General features: G+C 51.8%; 1 protein-coding gene across 2 annotated transcripts in view; it reads right to left on the bottom strand.

The window, feature by feature from the left end:
* Positions 1-716: 716 nt before the first annotated feature.
* Positions 717-14,791, bottom strand: part of ZNF687 (zinc finger protein 687) — a 30,104-nt gene continuing 16,029 nt past the window's right edge. For both annotated transcript variants that reach the window (XM_035098942.2, XM_035098943.2), the window contains exons 2-9: positions 12,191-14,397; positions 11,052-11,230; positions 9,082-9,258; positions 7,530-7,692; positions 5,516-5,836; positions 4,870-4,982; positions 3,979-4,120; positions 717-3,447 (exon numbers count right to left, since the gene is read on the bottom strand). In XM_035098942.2, the coding sequence (XP_034954833.2) occupies positions 2,980-3,447; positions 3,979-4,120; positions 4,870-4,982; positions 5,516-5,836; positions 7,530-7,692; positions 9,082-9,258; positions 11,052-11,230; positions 12,191-14,397 (3,770 nt within the window). In that variant the 3' untranslated portion in view covers positions 717-2,979. The remainder of the gene's footprint in view (positions 3,448-3,978; positions 4,121-4,869; positions 4,983-5,515; positions 5,837-7,529; positions 7,693-9,081; positions 9,259-11,051; positions 11,231-12,190; positions 14,398-14,791) is intronic.

Raw genomic sequence — 14,791 nt, forward strand, 5'->3', positions numbered from 1 at the left:
ACCCCACCCTTCTTCTCTGGCCCAGGGATTGGGAAGCTGGTGCCCCTTCAGATATTTAGCTACACAGCTTACTGTCTGAATAGCCCTATGGTCAAAAGGCGACAGAGGCCTAAGGCAGGCAGATGTCGTGAACTACAACTCCCATCAGCCCCCAGCCACCTGGAGGGCGCTAGGTTGGCAAAGGTTGTTCTAGAGCAGTGTTTCCCCAAGTGTGGTACCTGCCCCCCAACAGAGGTATGTGAAAGGGTTTCAAAGGGTACACAAGATTTTTTTTCCTTTTACTTTAGCATACCGAAGGTTTTTTTTAAAGCTGCAAAAAAACAATTCAAAGATTAAAAACATTATTATTAAAACTACACCCAAATTATCTTCACCCAAGAAGGGATAAGCCAGGAAAACAAAACTCTCAGGAGGGGAGTGCGATTATTTTAAGTTTGTGAAACAGTGACCTAGACGGGCCACAGGCAACTCCTCCTCCCTGCTCTAACCATTTGACAAAACTGAAAAGGGCCTGCCTCCCTCTTTTCTATCTCTCCCCAAAATGAATTTAATGGATGTGCAAACTAATATTTTCAGAAACAGGAAATTACAACACTCTACCTTTTTCTTTTTTCTTTTTAGTTAAAAAAAGTGTATGTTAACAGATTTGTTTAAAGGACACGCGCTTGGTTAATAAGCATTAGTGACGAGTCAAAGACAAAGAAAATCCAAGTTACTAAAATAATCACTTGTGCACGTTATTGTTTTTTTAAAAAGAGATCTACGAGACTCCCTCCCATGGTTTCCTTTTAGACAAAGCACAAAAGTACCCCCCCCTTTACCTTTACACATGATCTGATTGTGGGAGCAGGGGGGTTTAAAGCACAGAACTGCCGCTTCCCAAACCTTTACTGAAATATGAAGCTAGAAGCTCAACGTTTGTTAGAATAAAGAGGCAGCATTGTATGCTGTTTTCTTGGTCACAAAACCTCGGAATGATCATCTACAGAAGGGACTTAAAGTTCATTCTGGAGGCAGTGGGTTTTTTTGAGGTGGCGGGTGAGGGCAGACACTCAAGACCATGATTAATTGCTAATCAGCATGATATAGACAAACACCCCCTTTGGCAGTGAAGTTTGTCAATACAAGATTAACGCAGCTGAACCAACCGCCAGGGGGCACTGGCATACCATTAAGTGTCGACAGATAGGATGGGGAGGTGTGTTATATATTTGCACAAAGGTTTGATTTGTTTGCTTTAAATACGGGTCACTGACCTTAATCAAGAGATTGACTGATTGACTGGACTGTCGCCATCGTAAAAATTCTCTCCTGAGAGAGCCCCACTGGAATTGGACACGAGCGGTGGAAGGGCACAAGCCCCCAAAGTCCCAGTGAATTGAGGACAGGGTCAAGCAATGCCTTCCTAACCCTTTTGCAATTAAGGGCAGAAATGGGGCACCAGCATTTTATGCAAGGGGGGGAAAGTGTGCAAACGTTTGAATCCCCCAGCTACTCGTGTCCGTATCCTTCCACCTGGGTAGGTCTGTTGCCACTCAGACATGTATCTGGTCACTACAGCTGCCTTTTCGTTTTCTGCTCAGGGGAGGCAATATTAGCCATCCCCCTCTGCCTCCTGTCCACACCTCCCCATAAATGGATTTTCCTGGCCACCAAATATTAGGAAGTTAGTGCTGTGGACCCGTTTTGAACCTTCTGGAGGTTCCCACCACCACCCTTCAGCTGACACACAAACACACAGAGCCTCATCTGCCTCCTAACCCCCGTTTTCATTCTCCGTTCAGCCACTTGGGAAAAGCTGGAAGAGGTGGCACGTAGTTTGGCAGGCAGGTTTGGGATGCGGGGGGCAATGGCTGCTGACCGAGTGCCCATTGTAACAGTGATGGAGAAGCCTCTGCCCAACATGCCTAGTGCTCAGGGTTGACGGTGGGAGTTGGGAGACTGGCCCCACAGATAACCCCCATTCCTGGTCTGGATTGTCATCAACACAACACACACTGTGAGCCAAACACCAATAACATTGGGGGTTTGTTTGCTTTTCAAAACTCCGCCCCTTGGAATGGCTTGGAAAGGGTAGCGCTAATACACAAAAAAAGGAGTCAGTATTATGATCAGCAGTGAAGGAGGGCGGAGGAAAACGTCTTGCTTCAGAGAAGCGGAACAATTGACCCATGATTCCGACTGAGAAGGGTGAGGGGAGAACAGAGGCACTAACCTGTAGCTAATTGCGACTTCCGGTCCTGCAGCTGCGAACATGATTTTTTTTATAAAAAAAAATGACGACAAAACAGGAAAGGTGAGGCTGAAACGAATCCCTCTTTTCGAGGAGGGAAGAGAAGAACTAAAACCCAGGAAGCTTTTGGAAATCCTGGAGGGGAGAAAAGAGGGTGCTGGAAAGAGTGGGAGGGGGCAAAATCAGAGGGAGGGGAGAGAGGGAGGCGGTGGCAGCACCGAGGGGGCAACGCAACGGGGTCATGCACTGGGGTGGGTTAGTGCCCCTGTGCACGGAGGAGGAGGAGGAAAGGCAGAAGGGGAGCATTGCGAGGCTTCGCCTGCCTTTTCCAGTGATCAGCAAGCAAAGCTGACGGGAAGGTCTTCTCAGCAAGGGCAAGGCAGGCACCCCGGCGCACAGCAGCCTTAATCCACTGGGGCTCTGAGTCCCATTCCTCAGCACCACCGGATGTAATGTAATGTTTCTCCCTTGCCTTCTGCCCCATGGTATAACCCCAAGCTGAAGGAGTTAAAAAAACACACAGTAACAAGACACCCCACAACCGAGGTCCCAAGCCAACAGCAGAGACAGCTGCTTATAAATAAGGCTCCTCGCCCCCCCTCACAATCACAGCTTATTAAGAAGTGAGGCATGGGGAGGGGGGGGAATACCACTGCTCCCACCAAGACCTTGGGGCGCTGATCAACCTCCGACCGCTGTCCCTGGGTGGCAGAGGGGCAAGGCAGAGCCTCCTGTGCACACACTCCCTAGTTCTCTGCCCCCACGTTCTGCCGGGCTTTGATGAAGGCCATTCCGTGGGTGCGGAAATGAGTCTTGAGGTTGAGCTGGGTGTCGAAGCCCTTGCCACAGACGGTGCAGGAGAGCTTCCCCTCTTCGGCTGGCGGGGACGCTTCCTCGGAGTCGCCCCCCCGGGGGCTGGAGCCGCCGGCATCGCCCGACCCCCGCTTCTTCTTGTGGGTGATGAAGCGGTGGCGGTTGAGGGAGACCTGAGAGGTGAAGCAGAGCCCGCACTCACGACACTGGTGGGCGCTTTCCCCTGTCCTGTGCTGGGGGATGTGCTCCTGGAAGTCGGCCGCCGAGCATGCCACGTAGCCACACTTGCGGCAGTGGAACTTCCGGTCGCCCCTGGGGGTCTTCGAAGGCGGGGTGGTGCTGTCCGGCTCCTCGCTGCATGAGTCCCCTTCGTCGGAGAGCTTCCGCTTCCGGCCAGACGCCTGTGAGGGGGTGGAAGTGTTTATTTTTAAAAAAAAAAGGCTTGGTGTCTAGCATGCTGTAGGACTGATCCTGCCAGCCATGCAAGCAAGAATGACATCATGAGCATCTATGCTTCTCAGCGGATAAAAACCAAGAGGCAGTGGCATGGTTCTAGTCCTCAGGGCTGGGCAAAGGGGTGGTGGGGTAGACCTGGGGAGGTGTGTGGCAAAGATTCTGGATGCAGAGAGGAACTGAACCCTACTTGGCAGTACACCCCTGACCACGTGCAACAGCAGGGATCATAAGAGTTTGTAAATTAAGAGTTACATTTACAAGCCCATGGTCCATGTAGCTCAGCACTGCCTGCAGTGAGTGGCAGTGGCTCTCCAGAGTTTCAGACAGGGGGTCTCCCCTGCATGCCAGACAATGGCTCAGTCACTGAATAATCCGCCCTCCCTTAAAAGAAAAGCAAGATTCTAGTCCTCAAGCAAGAAAATAGCAAGATGGGAAGTGGTTTTGCATCGTGTCAGACATTTGCCGCCGCCCCGTACCTGAGAGTTCCTGGCACCCATGCGGGTGATCTGCACCTCCTGGCTGCGGGTCTCGTCCGTCACCTTGATGCCATGACGCACCTCAATGTGTTTCTCAAGGATGAGGCGGCTGCTGAAGGTCCGCTTGCCTTCCGTGCAGTACCTGGGGTAGGAGGAGGAAAGGGGGAGCAGTGAGAAGCCAGTAGAGGTGGTGTCCCGGCCTGGAAGGGGAAAGGAGGTGGGTTTATATCTTGATTTTATTCTGTGAGCCTCTCGGGTATAGGGTGGTATATAAATTCAATAAATAAAAATAATAGACAGAAGGCTGTTCTGGACAGTGGTGGCTGCATTACAAAGTGCTTCAGAAGCAGGCTGGGAAGAGAGGTGCAAAGCTCAGAGTGCAGACGAGGAGCCTCTGTTCCCCTTACAAGATCTAGATCTGTAAGTTCATTGGGGCAGGGCCTGGCACTCTCAGCATCATCTGTCACCCCATTGTGTGTTCTGTACTTTTCGTCAGGACTCCTGTGAGGGCATTTCACAATTCTGCACAAGTTATGGGATTCACCTCGGGGTGCTGAAAAGTCTTGACTTGCTTCCAAAATAAGTTTATTGTCTTCAGGACGTGGTGGGAATATCTCCAGCGGCCTCCACTCCACCCCTTCCCTCTGCAGTCAACCCTTGACAAAAATTACCTTGAAATCATCTAAAATCTTACTACCATGGGCAGCTGAATCAATTCCACAGAAGCAAACACAAACACATACTGCCTGATTTTACAGCAGAGGGCGCAACAGACCCACACGAAAGATGGAGTGTGTGGACACACACACACACACACACACACACACACACACACACTCTGCCTGACTCGCCAACCAGCCCAGAGGCCAGAAGGATGGGCTCCTTCCGTACCGGCAGGGGTAGACACGTTTGATGCCTTCGTGGTTGACGCGGACGTGTCTCCGGAGGCTGGGGTAGGAGCAGAAGGATCTCTCACACAGGTGGCATGGGAACTTCTTTACGCACTGTGGGGGTGGGGGCAGGGTGCCACAGAGAAGAGAAGAGAAAGAAACTCAGGTCAAAAGCGAGTTACTGCTCCCAAAGTACCCCAAAGCCTCCACCCCAAAGCCTCTAAACCCGGCATCTGCAAAGGCAATCTTTTTTTGCTGCAATTCTTCCCTCTGGTTCCATCCCACTCCCTGTAAGCTCTTGGAGGGGCAGAGACCTGCCTTGTACCTGATTCAGTACAGTGTAAAGGGGGAGAGGAGAGTTGTGACCCTTTCGAGGTATCCCCAAGCCCCTTTATTATCCTTCGATGTCTTTTGAGTTTTAGACTGTAAGCCTCCAGGGGGCAGAGACCTTTTGTTCTTAGCAAAGCACACAGAGGGGCATGACATTATAGAAATGAATAAGTTTCCTCGGCAATGAAGTTCTGTCCCTTCTGCCACTCAAGGTACTTCTCATCCCCTGCTCCCTGGGCCTTTTAAAACCAGAGATGCTGGTGACAGCCCCCCCTCCCTTGCCATCATCCCACTGCCGCCCGTGGCTCCTCCCTCACCTTCCCGTGGATCTTCTTCATGTGCAGGACATACTCGTCCCGCTCCGGGAACCAGGAATGGCAGATCCCGCAGGTGCAGCCGTTGCTCCGGGAGCGCCCTCCCCCCTCCGACTTGCGCTGGAAGCGGCCCCGCTTGCTCTTCCGCAGCTCCGGGGAGCTGGGCGGCTCCTCGTCTTCCGAAGAAGACGGCGGCGACTCCGAGAGCTTGGAGACGGGCGGTGGGGGCTCCTCTTCGGCCGGCTCCTGCTTGGGGGTGAGCGGGGCAGCAACTGGCTTCTTGGCGGCGGGGTCCTCTTTGGGTTTCTGGGGCTGGTGGGTGCTCTGGCGCCGGGAGGGAAGGAGGGGCAAAGGGTTCAGAGAAGGGCAACAAAAACCACTGAGGGGATGGAGTGGATCCCCTATGAAGAATGGTGGCAGCTTTCTAGGACTTTTCAGTTTGGAGTCAAGGTGAGTTAAGGGGTGAAATGACAGAATAGAATAGAATGGAATGGAATGGAATAGAAATTTATTCGCCAAGTACTTACATACTTGGAATTTGCTTTGGCTAATTTTACAATGTAAACGTACTTTATACAAAATATTTGTTACATATCTGTGTGAGGATCGGAGTGTGCAGAACACTATTTCAAACAAAGAGGAGCCACTCCGACCGCGCCTGGAGCTTTTGCCTTCTGTCCCTGTAGTGACTTCAGAACAGGTTGAGGTGGTTGTTGGTGCCTCTGGCGCCAAGTGAATTGCTCTAGTTGATAATGCTTGACTTTGCTATAAAACTGATTCAGGTCATTTGCCAATTTTTGACTCTCCAGAGCAGAAGAATACGTTCTCTTATATTCAGTAAAAGAATATAAGAACATTTCTTATATTCAGAAATGTTCTGTAAATTCTTCCAAAGAGTAGCCGAGAAATGTTTGAGAATTGAGTCCGAATCATAGGTTCGTTTTGCCACTATAATCTCCTTCATCAGTGCGCTTATAAGAGATTTATAAAATTATGTACGGCATAGAGAAAGGTTTTCCTCCCTCTCTCATAACACTAGACCTCAGGAACGTTCCAGTGAAGCTGAATGTTGGAAGATTCAGGACAGTCAAAAGAAAATAATTATTCACAGAGCACATAGTTAAATTATAGAGCTCCCTCCCTCAGGAGGCTGTGATGGGCACTAACATGGATGGCTTCGAAAGAAGATTAGGCAAATTCATGGAGAAGAAGGGTATCAATGGCTACTAGTCCTGCTGACTGTGCTCTGCCTCCATGGTTAGGGACAGCAATGCTTCTGAATCCCAGCGGCTGTAAACAACAGGCGAGGGGAGAGGGCTCTTGTGCCTTAATCCTGTTTGTGGATCTAGTTGGCTACTGTGAGAACAGGTTGCTGGACCTAGATGGGCCACTGGCCTGATCCAGCAGGCTCTTCTCATGGTCTTGTGAGAAAGTGACTGGACTGGTCAACATCATTTCCCAGCTTCACTTCATGGATGGGCAGCAGGTGAGTGGAGGGGCTCTCTGCATGCAAGGCAGACGCCCTGCCAGCTGCACTGCTTTCCAAAAGTTAAGTCTCTCTTCTGAGACCTGAGCAGCTCTTGCTCACTCTTCCAACCTTATCTTTGTACACATGGGGACCAGTAACCCCCCCCCCCTTTTTAATGAAAACTGCAGTGCTTGGGAGCCAGGATTTTGCAGCCAGCGGCCGTGAGGATTAGAAAGCTATGATTCTCAGGAACCTGAAAACAGCATCATATTCCTTTTCTGTGCTGCTGCTGTGGTACACTGCAACACACATGCAGTTTCCTGCCTAGAGCACTATTACCTAGAGGGCTGAAATAATTTCCTTCTCCCTGTCGGATTAATGGCTCATGCTACCCATTCCCAAAGTAAGTGAAAGAGACAACGGCTCCCTCAACCGAAAACAGCAAAAGTGGAACTAGACCAGGTGTGGGGAAACAGAAGTGAGAAATTACCGATCCCCCCTGTCCCCCCCCCCCAATTCTTCCCCCTTCTACCCCACAATGCCACTCACCTTCAGGTGCTCCAGCATCGTACGCTTCTGGGCGAAAAGAAGAGGGCAGTCTGGGCACTTGAAGACGCTCACCCTCTGGTTGAGCAGGTGCTGGTCGAAGTGGGAGGAGAGCAAGGGCTTGTGGGTAAAGACCGTGTCGCACATGGCACACTTGAAGATCATCCTGGAGAGGATGAAAGGAACAGGAGGGCTTTCAGAAAGGAACTGTCCTGCTCTGCAGCACAGCAGGAATCAGCCGGGGTGCAAGACAACATAAGAACCCAGGAGGTGCCTGCTGGGTCAGGCCAATGACCCATCTAGTCCTTCATCCTGTTCACACAGTGGCTGAGCAGATGCCTCTTTTGGGAAATCCACAGGGAGGATTCAAGCAGAAGAGCCCTCTCCCCTCCTGCAGCTTCCAGCAACTGGGATTCAGAAGCATCGCTGCCTCAAACTGGGGAGGCAATCGGGCAGCCTCTTCTCAGTGAATTTGTCTAATCCTCTTTCAAAGCCGTTCTAGGTTGGTGGCCATCAGTGCCTCCTGCGGGAGGGAGTTTCATCGTTTTAACTATGTGTTGAATGAACCAATGCTTCCTTTTATCCGTCCTGAATTGGGGTGTCTGGACAAGGTGAGGTTCCGGCTGGAGGCAAGGCCCGGTTCAGGCTGTGCTCTGAGGAAACCCAGAGCTCTGAAGTCGCTCCAGCAATGGAGAAACTGAAACAGACAAGACCTTTTTATAGGAGTACCATCAGGCGCAGCCAAATTGTTAGGACCACCCGTGCCTCAATATGCTCTTTTGTTCAAAAGGGCCTGGGCTTCTCTAGGAGCCTCCCACGCCAGCAGAGGGAAGGAGGCTCAGGGCTTGCACACAACATGGCAAGGCCACATGTTTGGCCCAGGGCACCACTGTCCCCACCAACTCATCTGGCCGCACAGTCTCTGGGTCTGCGTGCCCTTCCTGTTCAGGTTAAGAGTCTTTGCCTCTGCCACCTGACTCCTGGTCCCAAACAGGTTGGAGGGGCTGGGGAATGCTTGTTCCTGTGGCTCAGGAGGCCAAGAAGCCCTGCTTCCACTATGGGAGAGTGGGGTGAGGTGTTATTGTGTTGTTTTGTTTTTGTTTAAAGTATTTACTTTGTGCTTTCATCCTGCATTTTTATGTTGAGAACTGCCCTGAGATCTCTTGGGCAAGATAATGTGACTAACAAATTTAATAAATTAAATTAAATTAATGCTTCTGAACATCAACTTCTGGAAGCCATGGGGCAGCAGAGTGCTGCTGTGCTTGGGTCCTGCTTCTGGGATTCTTATTAGGGCATCTGGTTGGCCACCCTGAGAACAGGATGCTGGATTGGATGGGCCCCCTTCTGGCCTGATTCAGCTGGGTTCTTCTTAGGTCTTCTTATGAAGATGATGGGGGTTAAAAGTCCAGCATCTGGAGGCCCAAAGGCTCCCTCCCCATGATCATGCCCTCCTTCCGCTCTAGTCATTTTTTTGACAGACACACAGGGTTGTGTCCCACACACATTAATTTCAGTGGACATAACCCACCCACCCACAAACATGCCATCTCACTTGGACTGCTGGTTGCTGAAGCCTGGGTGCTGGGTGTAAATATGGGCATGAGCGCTGGGTGCTGACTTGAACGCCATCGGGCAGATGGGGCACTTGTGGAAAACCTCGCAGTGAGACGTCTGGATGTGGGACTTGATGGAGTTTACTCCGCCAAAGACGACTGAGCAGCTCGGGCACCTGAGGACGAGAACCGGGAGGTCTTACTGATCAATACGCCTATCACTTAAAACATTCCCTGGGCAGCTTACCAAAACAAAACAATGATTAAAACTGCAACATGTGATAATTAAAATCAACAATAAAGGTGTAAAAGGTTGCAGCCGATGCTCAGAGAAGACCTACTGAAATTAATAAATTGTTATTTATGCATGCCAATTTATATCCATTTTGATTAAACATTACGGTTAACGTATTATTACTTTTGGGCTGTTAGAATGTTTTGAACAGCTTTGGGCACCAAATTTGTAGAAAACGTAGTTTATAAATAAAATAATACAGTGGAACCTCTACTTACGAATGTTTCTATTTACGAATGGAGCTCCGTCCGCCATCTTGGATGCGGTTTAGATAGGATTTTTTCTACTTACGAATTTTTAGATAGGGTTGCTTCTACTTACGAATTTTTTCTTCCAATGCATTCCTATGGGATTCAACTTACAATTTTTTCTACTTACGAATGTGCGTTCGGAACGCATTAAATTCCTAAGTAGAGGTACCACTGTAATAACAACCTTCATTAACAACAATGGGTCTGCTCTGCATTGGAAAGACCCCAAAGGAAAACCTTCCTAGCAATGAGGTGGCAGCCTGGTTTCAAGACACACATAGTGAAGGAAAAAGTATTCATTTTCTTGCTGAAGAGACCACACAGAAGGTGGTACGTGAGTCTCTCTGGGGAGGCTGACTGAAAAGGGCCTCTCTTTGGGAGCTACCTGCTTTTCTTACTTGGTGGAAATGAACAGAGGAAGCTTTGGAGGGGAGAAGCGGGGCCATTCCATTGGACAGTAAAGTTGGAATCCCGAGTTAAGGACTGGCTGGAGAAGCCCTCCAAACAGTATCAAAAGTTCTCGCAACCTTCTCCAGGCTCCTGCGGCAGGGAAAAGTTCTTAAGGAAACAACCACTTCAAAGGCGATAAACTGGAAAATATGGTGTGATGGCAGCTGAGCCCTACTTCCTGAGTTCTACCTGGATGTTGGAGAAAGGGAAAAGGCCCATCCTGCCAGGTCCTGAACAGAAGAGATGGCTCTGCCTTCCTGCTCCCCCTTGACAAAAAGACAGAAGGGCCAGGGGGCACTGAGTGGAGATGATCTGAAGGCAAATGAGGCCTGGGCCTGGTAAGTGAATGGAAATAAATGATAATACAGTGGTACCTCGGTTTACAAACTTAATCCATTCCGAATTAAACTGAATCTGTTCTTAAACTGAGGTAAAGTTCGTAAACTGGAACACTACTTCCGGTTTTGCAGAGTTCGTAAACCAAATAGTTCATAAACAGGACTGTTTATAAACCGAGGTACCACTGTAATAATAACAACAACTGGTGGCCACTTGGGAACCATATGTACAATGCCACCAGGTTCCATGATGGAAGAAAGGTGGGACACTGGCATGAATAAATAAGTAAGGGGGTGGAGGAAAGAGCCAAAATATCGAGCCAGCATCTTAGGCTCCAATGCCACCCAGACATGGAACATACAATGATCAAAAATGGGAAGCGGGAACTACAGCAAAGCTTCCTTAATTCTCACGTCACCATTTTGACCTCCACTCCATGGATGCCCTGCTCTGAAATCACGGGTGAGTGGGGGAAAGGGCTCTCAGCTTGGTCCCGAGTTCAGATTCCTGCTTCAGCGGCCGAATCATTAAAACAGGAATCAACTAAATCCATGCTGGGTGACAGAGCTAAAAAAAAAATATGGGAAAAAGAGACTGCCTTTCGGGTTTTCACTCACACTCAAGACACCCCTACCTGTAGCCTATCCTCCGGGAGAAATGGAGGCAGGCTTCCTTCAGGTGTGCCTCGAAGTTGGCCAAGAGGAAGTTCCCCCCGCACTCAGGGCAGACGTGAGGCGGGCGGTTCTTGTGCATACGCTGGTGGGCGCCGAAGCTGCACCGGTTGGGCATCATCATGGGGCAGGCGGTGCACACCTTTTGGAAGGAGCAAAAAGAACGGTTAATTTATGTTGGATAAGGCAGGCAGGGGGAGGGAGGGAAGGTGTAACGAGTGCTAACTCTGCCACTGGCAAGGAACCGCAGAAACTGTGCCCTGGAATCAGGTCTTTGCCAATGAAAGAATGGCAGCTCAGTGGCAGAGCACCTTGTTGCCTCCAGGTAGGTCTAGGACTGCTCTCTGCCTGAAACCCTGCAGAGCCGCTTCCAGAGAGCCAGTGTGGTGTAGTGGTTAAGAGCGGTAGACTCCTAATCTGGGGAACCGGGTTCGCTAGTCACACTTCTCTGAAGTCTCTTAGCCCCACCCACCTCACAGGGTGTCTGTTGTGGGGGAGGAAGGGAAAGGAGAATGTTAGCCGCTTTGAGACTCCTTTGGGTAGTGATAAAGTGGGATATCAAATCCAAACTCTTCTTCTTCAGTAAGTGAGGACAATACTCAGCTGAAATGGGGAGGAAGACTCTTAACCTGACCTACCTCCCGGGGTTGTTGTGAGAAGATTGGGGGAGGGGAACCCACATACACCATCTTGCGCTCCTTGGAGGGAAAGGTGGGATCAAAATGCAACACATAAATGTCATAAGGGCTATTACATGGAAGAGGGAGCAAGCTTGTTTTCTCCTGCTCTAGGGGGCAGGACTCAAACCAATGGCTTCAAGTTGGAAGAAAGGAGATTCTGACTAAAAATTTGGAAGAACTTAATGACAGTGACAGCTGTTTGACAGTTTAAAGGTCTCCCTTGGAAGGTTGTGGACTTTCCTTCCTTGCAGGTTTTTAAGCTGAGGGTGGGTGGCCATCTGTCATGGATGCTTTAGCTGTGATTCCTACATTGCAAGGGGCTGGACTGGATGACTCTCGGGGTCCCTTCCAACTCTATGATTCTATGAAATGCCAATAATAGTAACAGAATACCACCCTGACAGCGTTGCTAGCGCCCTCACCGTGGAGGTGGAGGCGGAGGCTGTGGCTTGCTGGAAGTGGGCTGCGAGGCCGGCTTTGTCCTTGCAGGGCTCCTTGCACTCCAGGCACTGGCAGGAGTTGGTGGCGGCCTGCTCGGTGCTGCCATTCAAGGGGAGGACGGGCGGGTCGTGCGTGGCTGCCCCGCTGGCCGTGCCTTCCTGGGCGATGGTGGCCGCGGCCTTGCTGGCGTTCAGGGAGGCCAGGGAGGCCAGCGGGGTGATGTCGGGCTGCCCGATCATCTGGTCCAGCGCGATGGGGCGCATAACCAGGTGGGAACACTGCATGACCAGGCCCTTGTCCTTGTGCTCGCGGGCGTGGAGGAGCAGGCTGCACTTGTTGAAGAAGACCAGGCGCTTGGTGCAGTGGTTGCAGGTCACTTCGATGCGCATGCTGCGCCGATCGTAGTGTCGCGCTAGGCTCTTCTCCAGGGCGAAGGCGTCTCCGCACTCCAGGCACCGGTACCCGAGCGGCGGGAGGGTCAGGCTGGAGTCCGCCGGGGGCGCCAGGTTGGGCTTGTACATGGGCAGCAGATTCTTGCTGTTCAGGATCTTGTTGAAGGCCTCCACCAGGCTGGACTGGCTGCGGGAGATGACTGTGCCAGCCACGGTGGGCGAGGACTTCTGCGACTGCTGCATCACCACCACTGTGGTGCCGTTGACCTTCTGGCTGGCCCCGCCCGCCTGGGCCGCTGCTGCCACGACGCCAGCCTTGGGGAGGGCCTGCGGCACCAGGCTGACAATGTTCTTGGCCACGGCCTTGCTGGGCAGCACCACTGCCTTCTGCTGGGCCACGCTGGCAGCCATCAGCATGGCGCTGCTGGCGTTCTGGATGGTGGAGACAGGCAGCACCGTTCCTTTGATCTTGGTCCCGTCTCCCAGCTGCACGCTGACCACTTTGGGCCCCTCTGCAACCTTCGCGGGGCTGGCGGCCACCGTTTTGGGGCTGGGGGGCTCCGTGGCGCCTCCTTCCTTTTCCGCAGAGGCCTGGGACACGGCTTCCTCGGCGGAAGCAGCCTCTTGTGAGTCGTGGTCCGAAGGTGGCTTGGCGGCTCCTGGCTCTGTGTCAGAGGAGACCCTGGTGACCGTCCTGGTGATGCTTCCGGTCGGAGTCTTGATGGTCTTGATCCTCACTTTCAGGGGCCGCGAAGAATTGGACGAGGGAGAACCAGCACTCTCGTCCTCGTCCTCTTCCTCACTGGACGCATCTGGCGGGCACTGCACAGGCTTCTCGATGGGCTCCTCCTTCAGGGTCCCACTGCTGGAATGTTTGGGGGAGGTGGAGGGCCCGGGGCTTGCTTCTGCCTCCGGAGGAGAGCTTTTGAAGAGTGAGTCCCCAGGGCTGGAGGGAGAGTGCTTGACTTCTGGGGTGCCGCGGGACCTGACGCAGAGGTTTGCGTCTGAGCCTGGCCAGGGCGCTATGGGGGAACCGTCTGTAGGGTAGCAAACAGAACTGGGCTTCGGGCGGCCCAGTGGACTGGCCCCCCGGCAGGGCGTCTCGCAATCGGACTCCTGCTTGATGACTGGGGGCACCTGGGGAACAGCAGGGGTTGGAGGGAGGCCCACACCTCCACCGGCTGGGCATCCTTCAAAGGACTGTGGGAATGTTGGAGGGAGGGGCCCTGAGGCCTCCCCTGCCGACGGCTCGTGGCACTCCAGCGGGGGGACCGAAGAAAGCACGTGGGGCGGGGAGAGGGGACCCTTCTCCTTGGGCTTGCATTCTCGCGGCTGGTCGATGAGGTTGGCCTCACCGTCCTCAGGAGGGTCGGGGCTGAAATGGGAAAAGATGTCGAGGCTTTTGGCCCCCTTTTCTTTCGGGGTCCAACACTCTCCGTTGGCGGTGGCCACCCCTTCTGTGGGGCGAGTGGGGGAGGAATGGAGCGCCTCAGGGGCAGAGAAGCCGTTCTGCAGCAGGCGTGGCCCGACAACGTGGCTGTCTTTGACGCGTCCGTCCACAGCCTCCAGCTGCTCGGGGCAGACGGTATTCTTCACTATGACGCTGACTGTGGTGATGTCAGCGTGAGGGAGGACGTGCTCAGGGACCACCGCCTCCACAGGGATGGGCTTGATGTGTGCCTCTGCCTCCTCGTGGATGGCCTCGTTGGTGTCGATGTCGGGAATGTCAAAAGCCGCCAGGAGGTCGTCAAAATCTGGGGTTTTCATGTCCCCCATGGCGAAGGATTCAGAAAGCTCTGGAAGGCAAGGAGGGAAAGGAAAACAGTTGCTCTTTCGTAGAAAGACAGGTACCCGTGTTTCTCATATCATACACGTCTTATATTTATTTTTTCCTCAAAAAAACCCCACTATGGCTTATTTTCAAGGGATGTCTTATTTTTTTCCTCCTCCTCCTGCCGCGGCCGGCATTGCTGCTGCGCCTATCACTATGTCTTATTTTCGGGGTATGGTTTATATTCCTTGAATGCTATGGCTTATTTTATGGGTATGTCTTAAAATATGAGAAACAGGGTAGCTCTCATGTTCAGAGACTTGGGTCCATCTAGCTCAGTAGTATTGTCTAAAAACATTATTTCCCAAACTTGGGTCTCCAGCTGTTTTTTGAACTACAATTCCTTTTCAATAAATAAA

Source organism: Zootoca vivipara, chromosome 17 (genome assembly GCF_963506605.1).
Source record: "Zootoca vivipara chromosome 17, rZooViv1.1, whole genome shotgun sequence".
NCBI classification, from domain to species: Eukaryota; Metazoa; Chordata; class Lepidosauria; order Squamata; family Lacertidae; genus Zootoca; species Zootoca vivipara.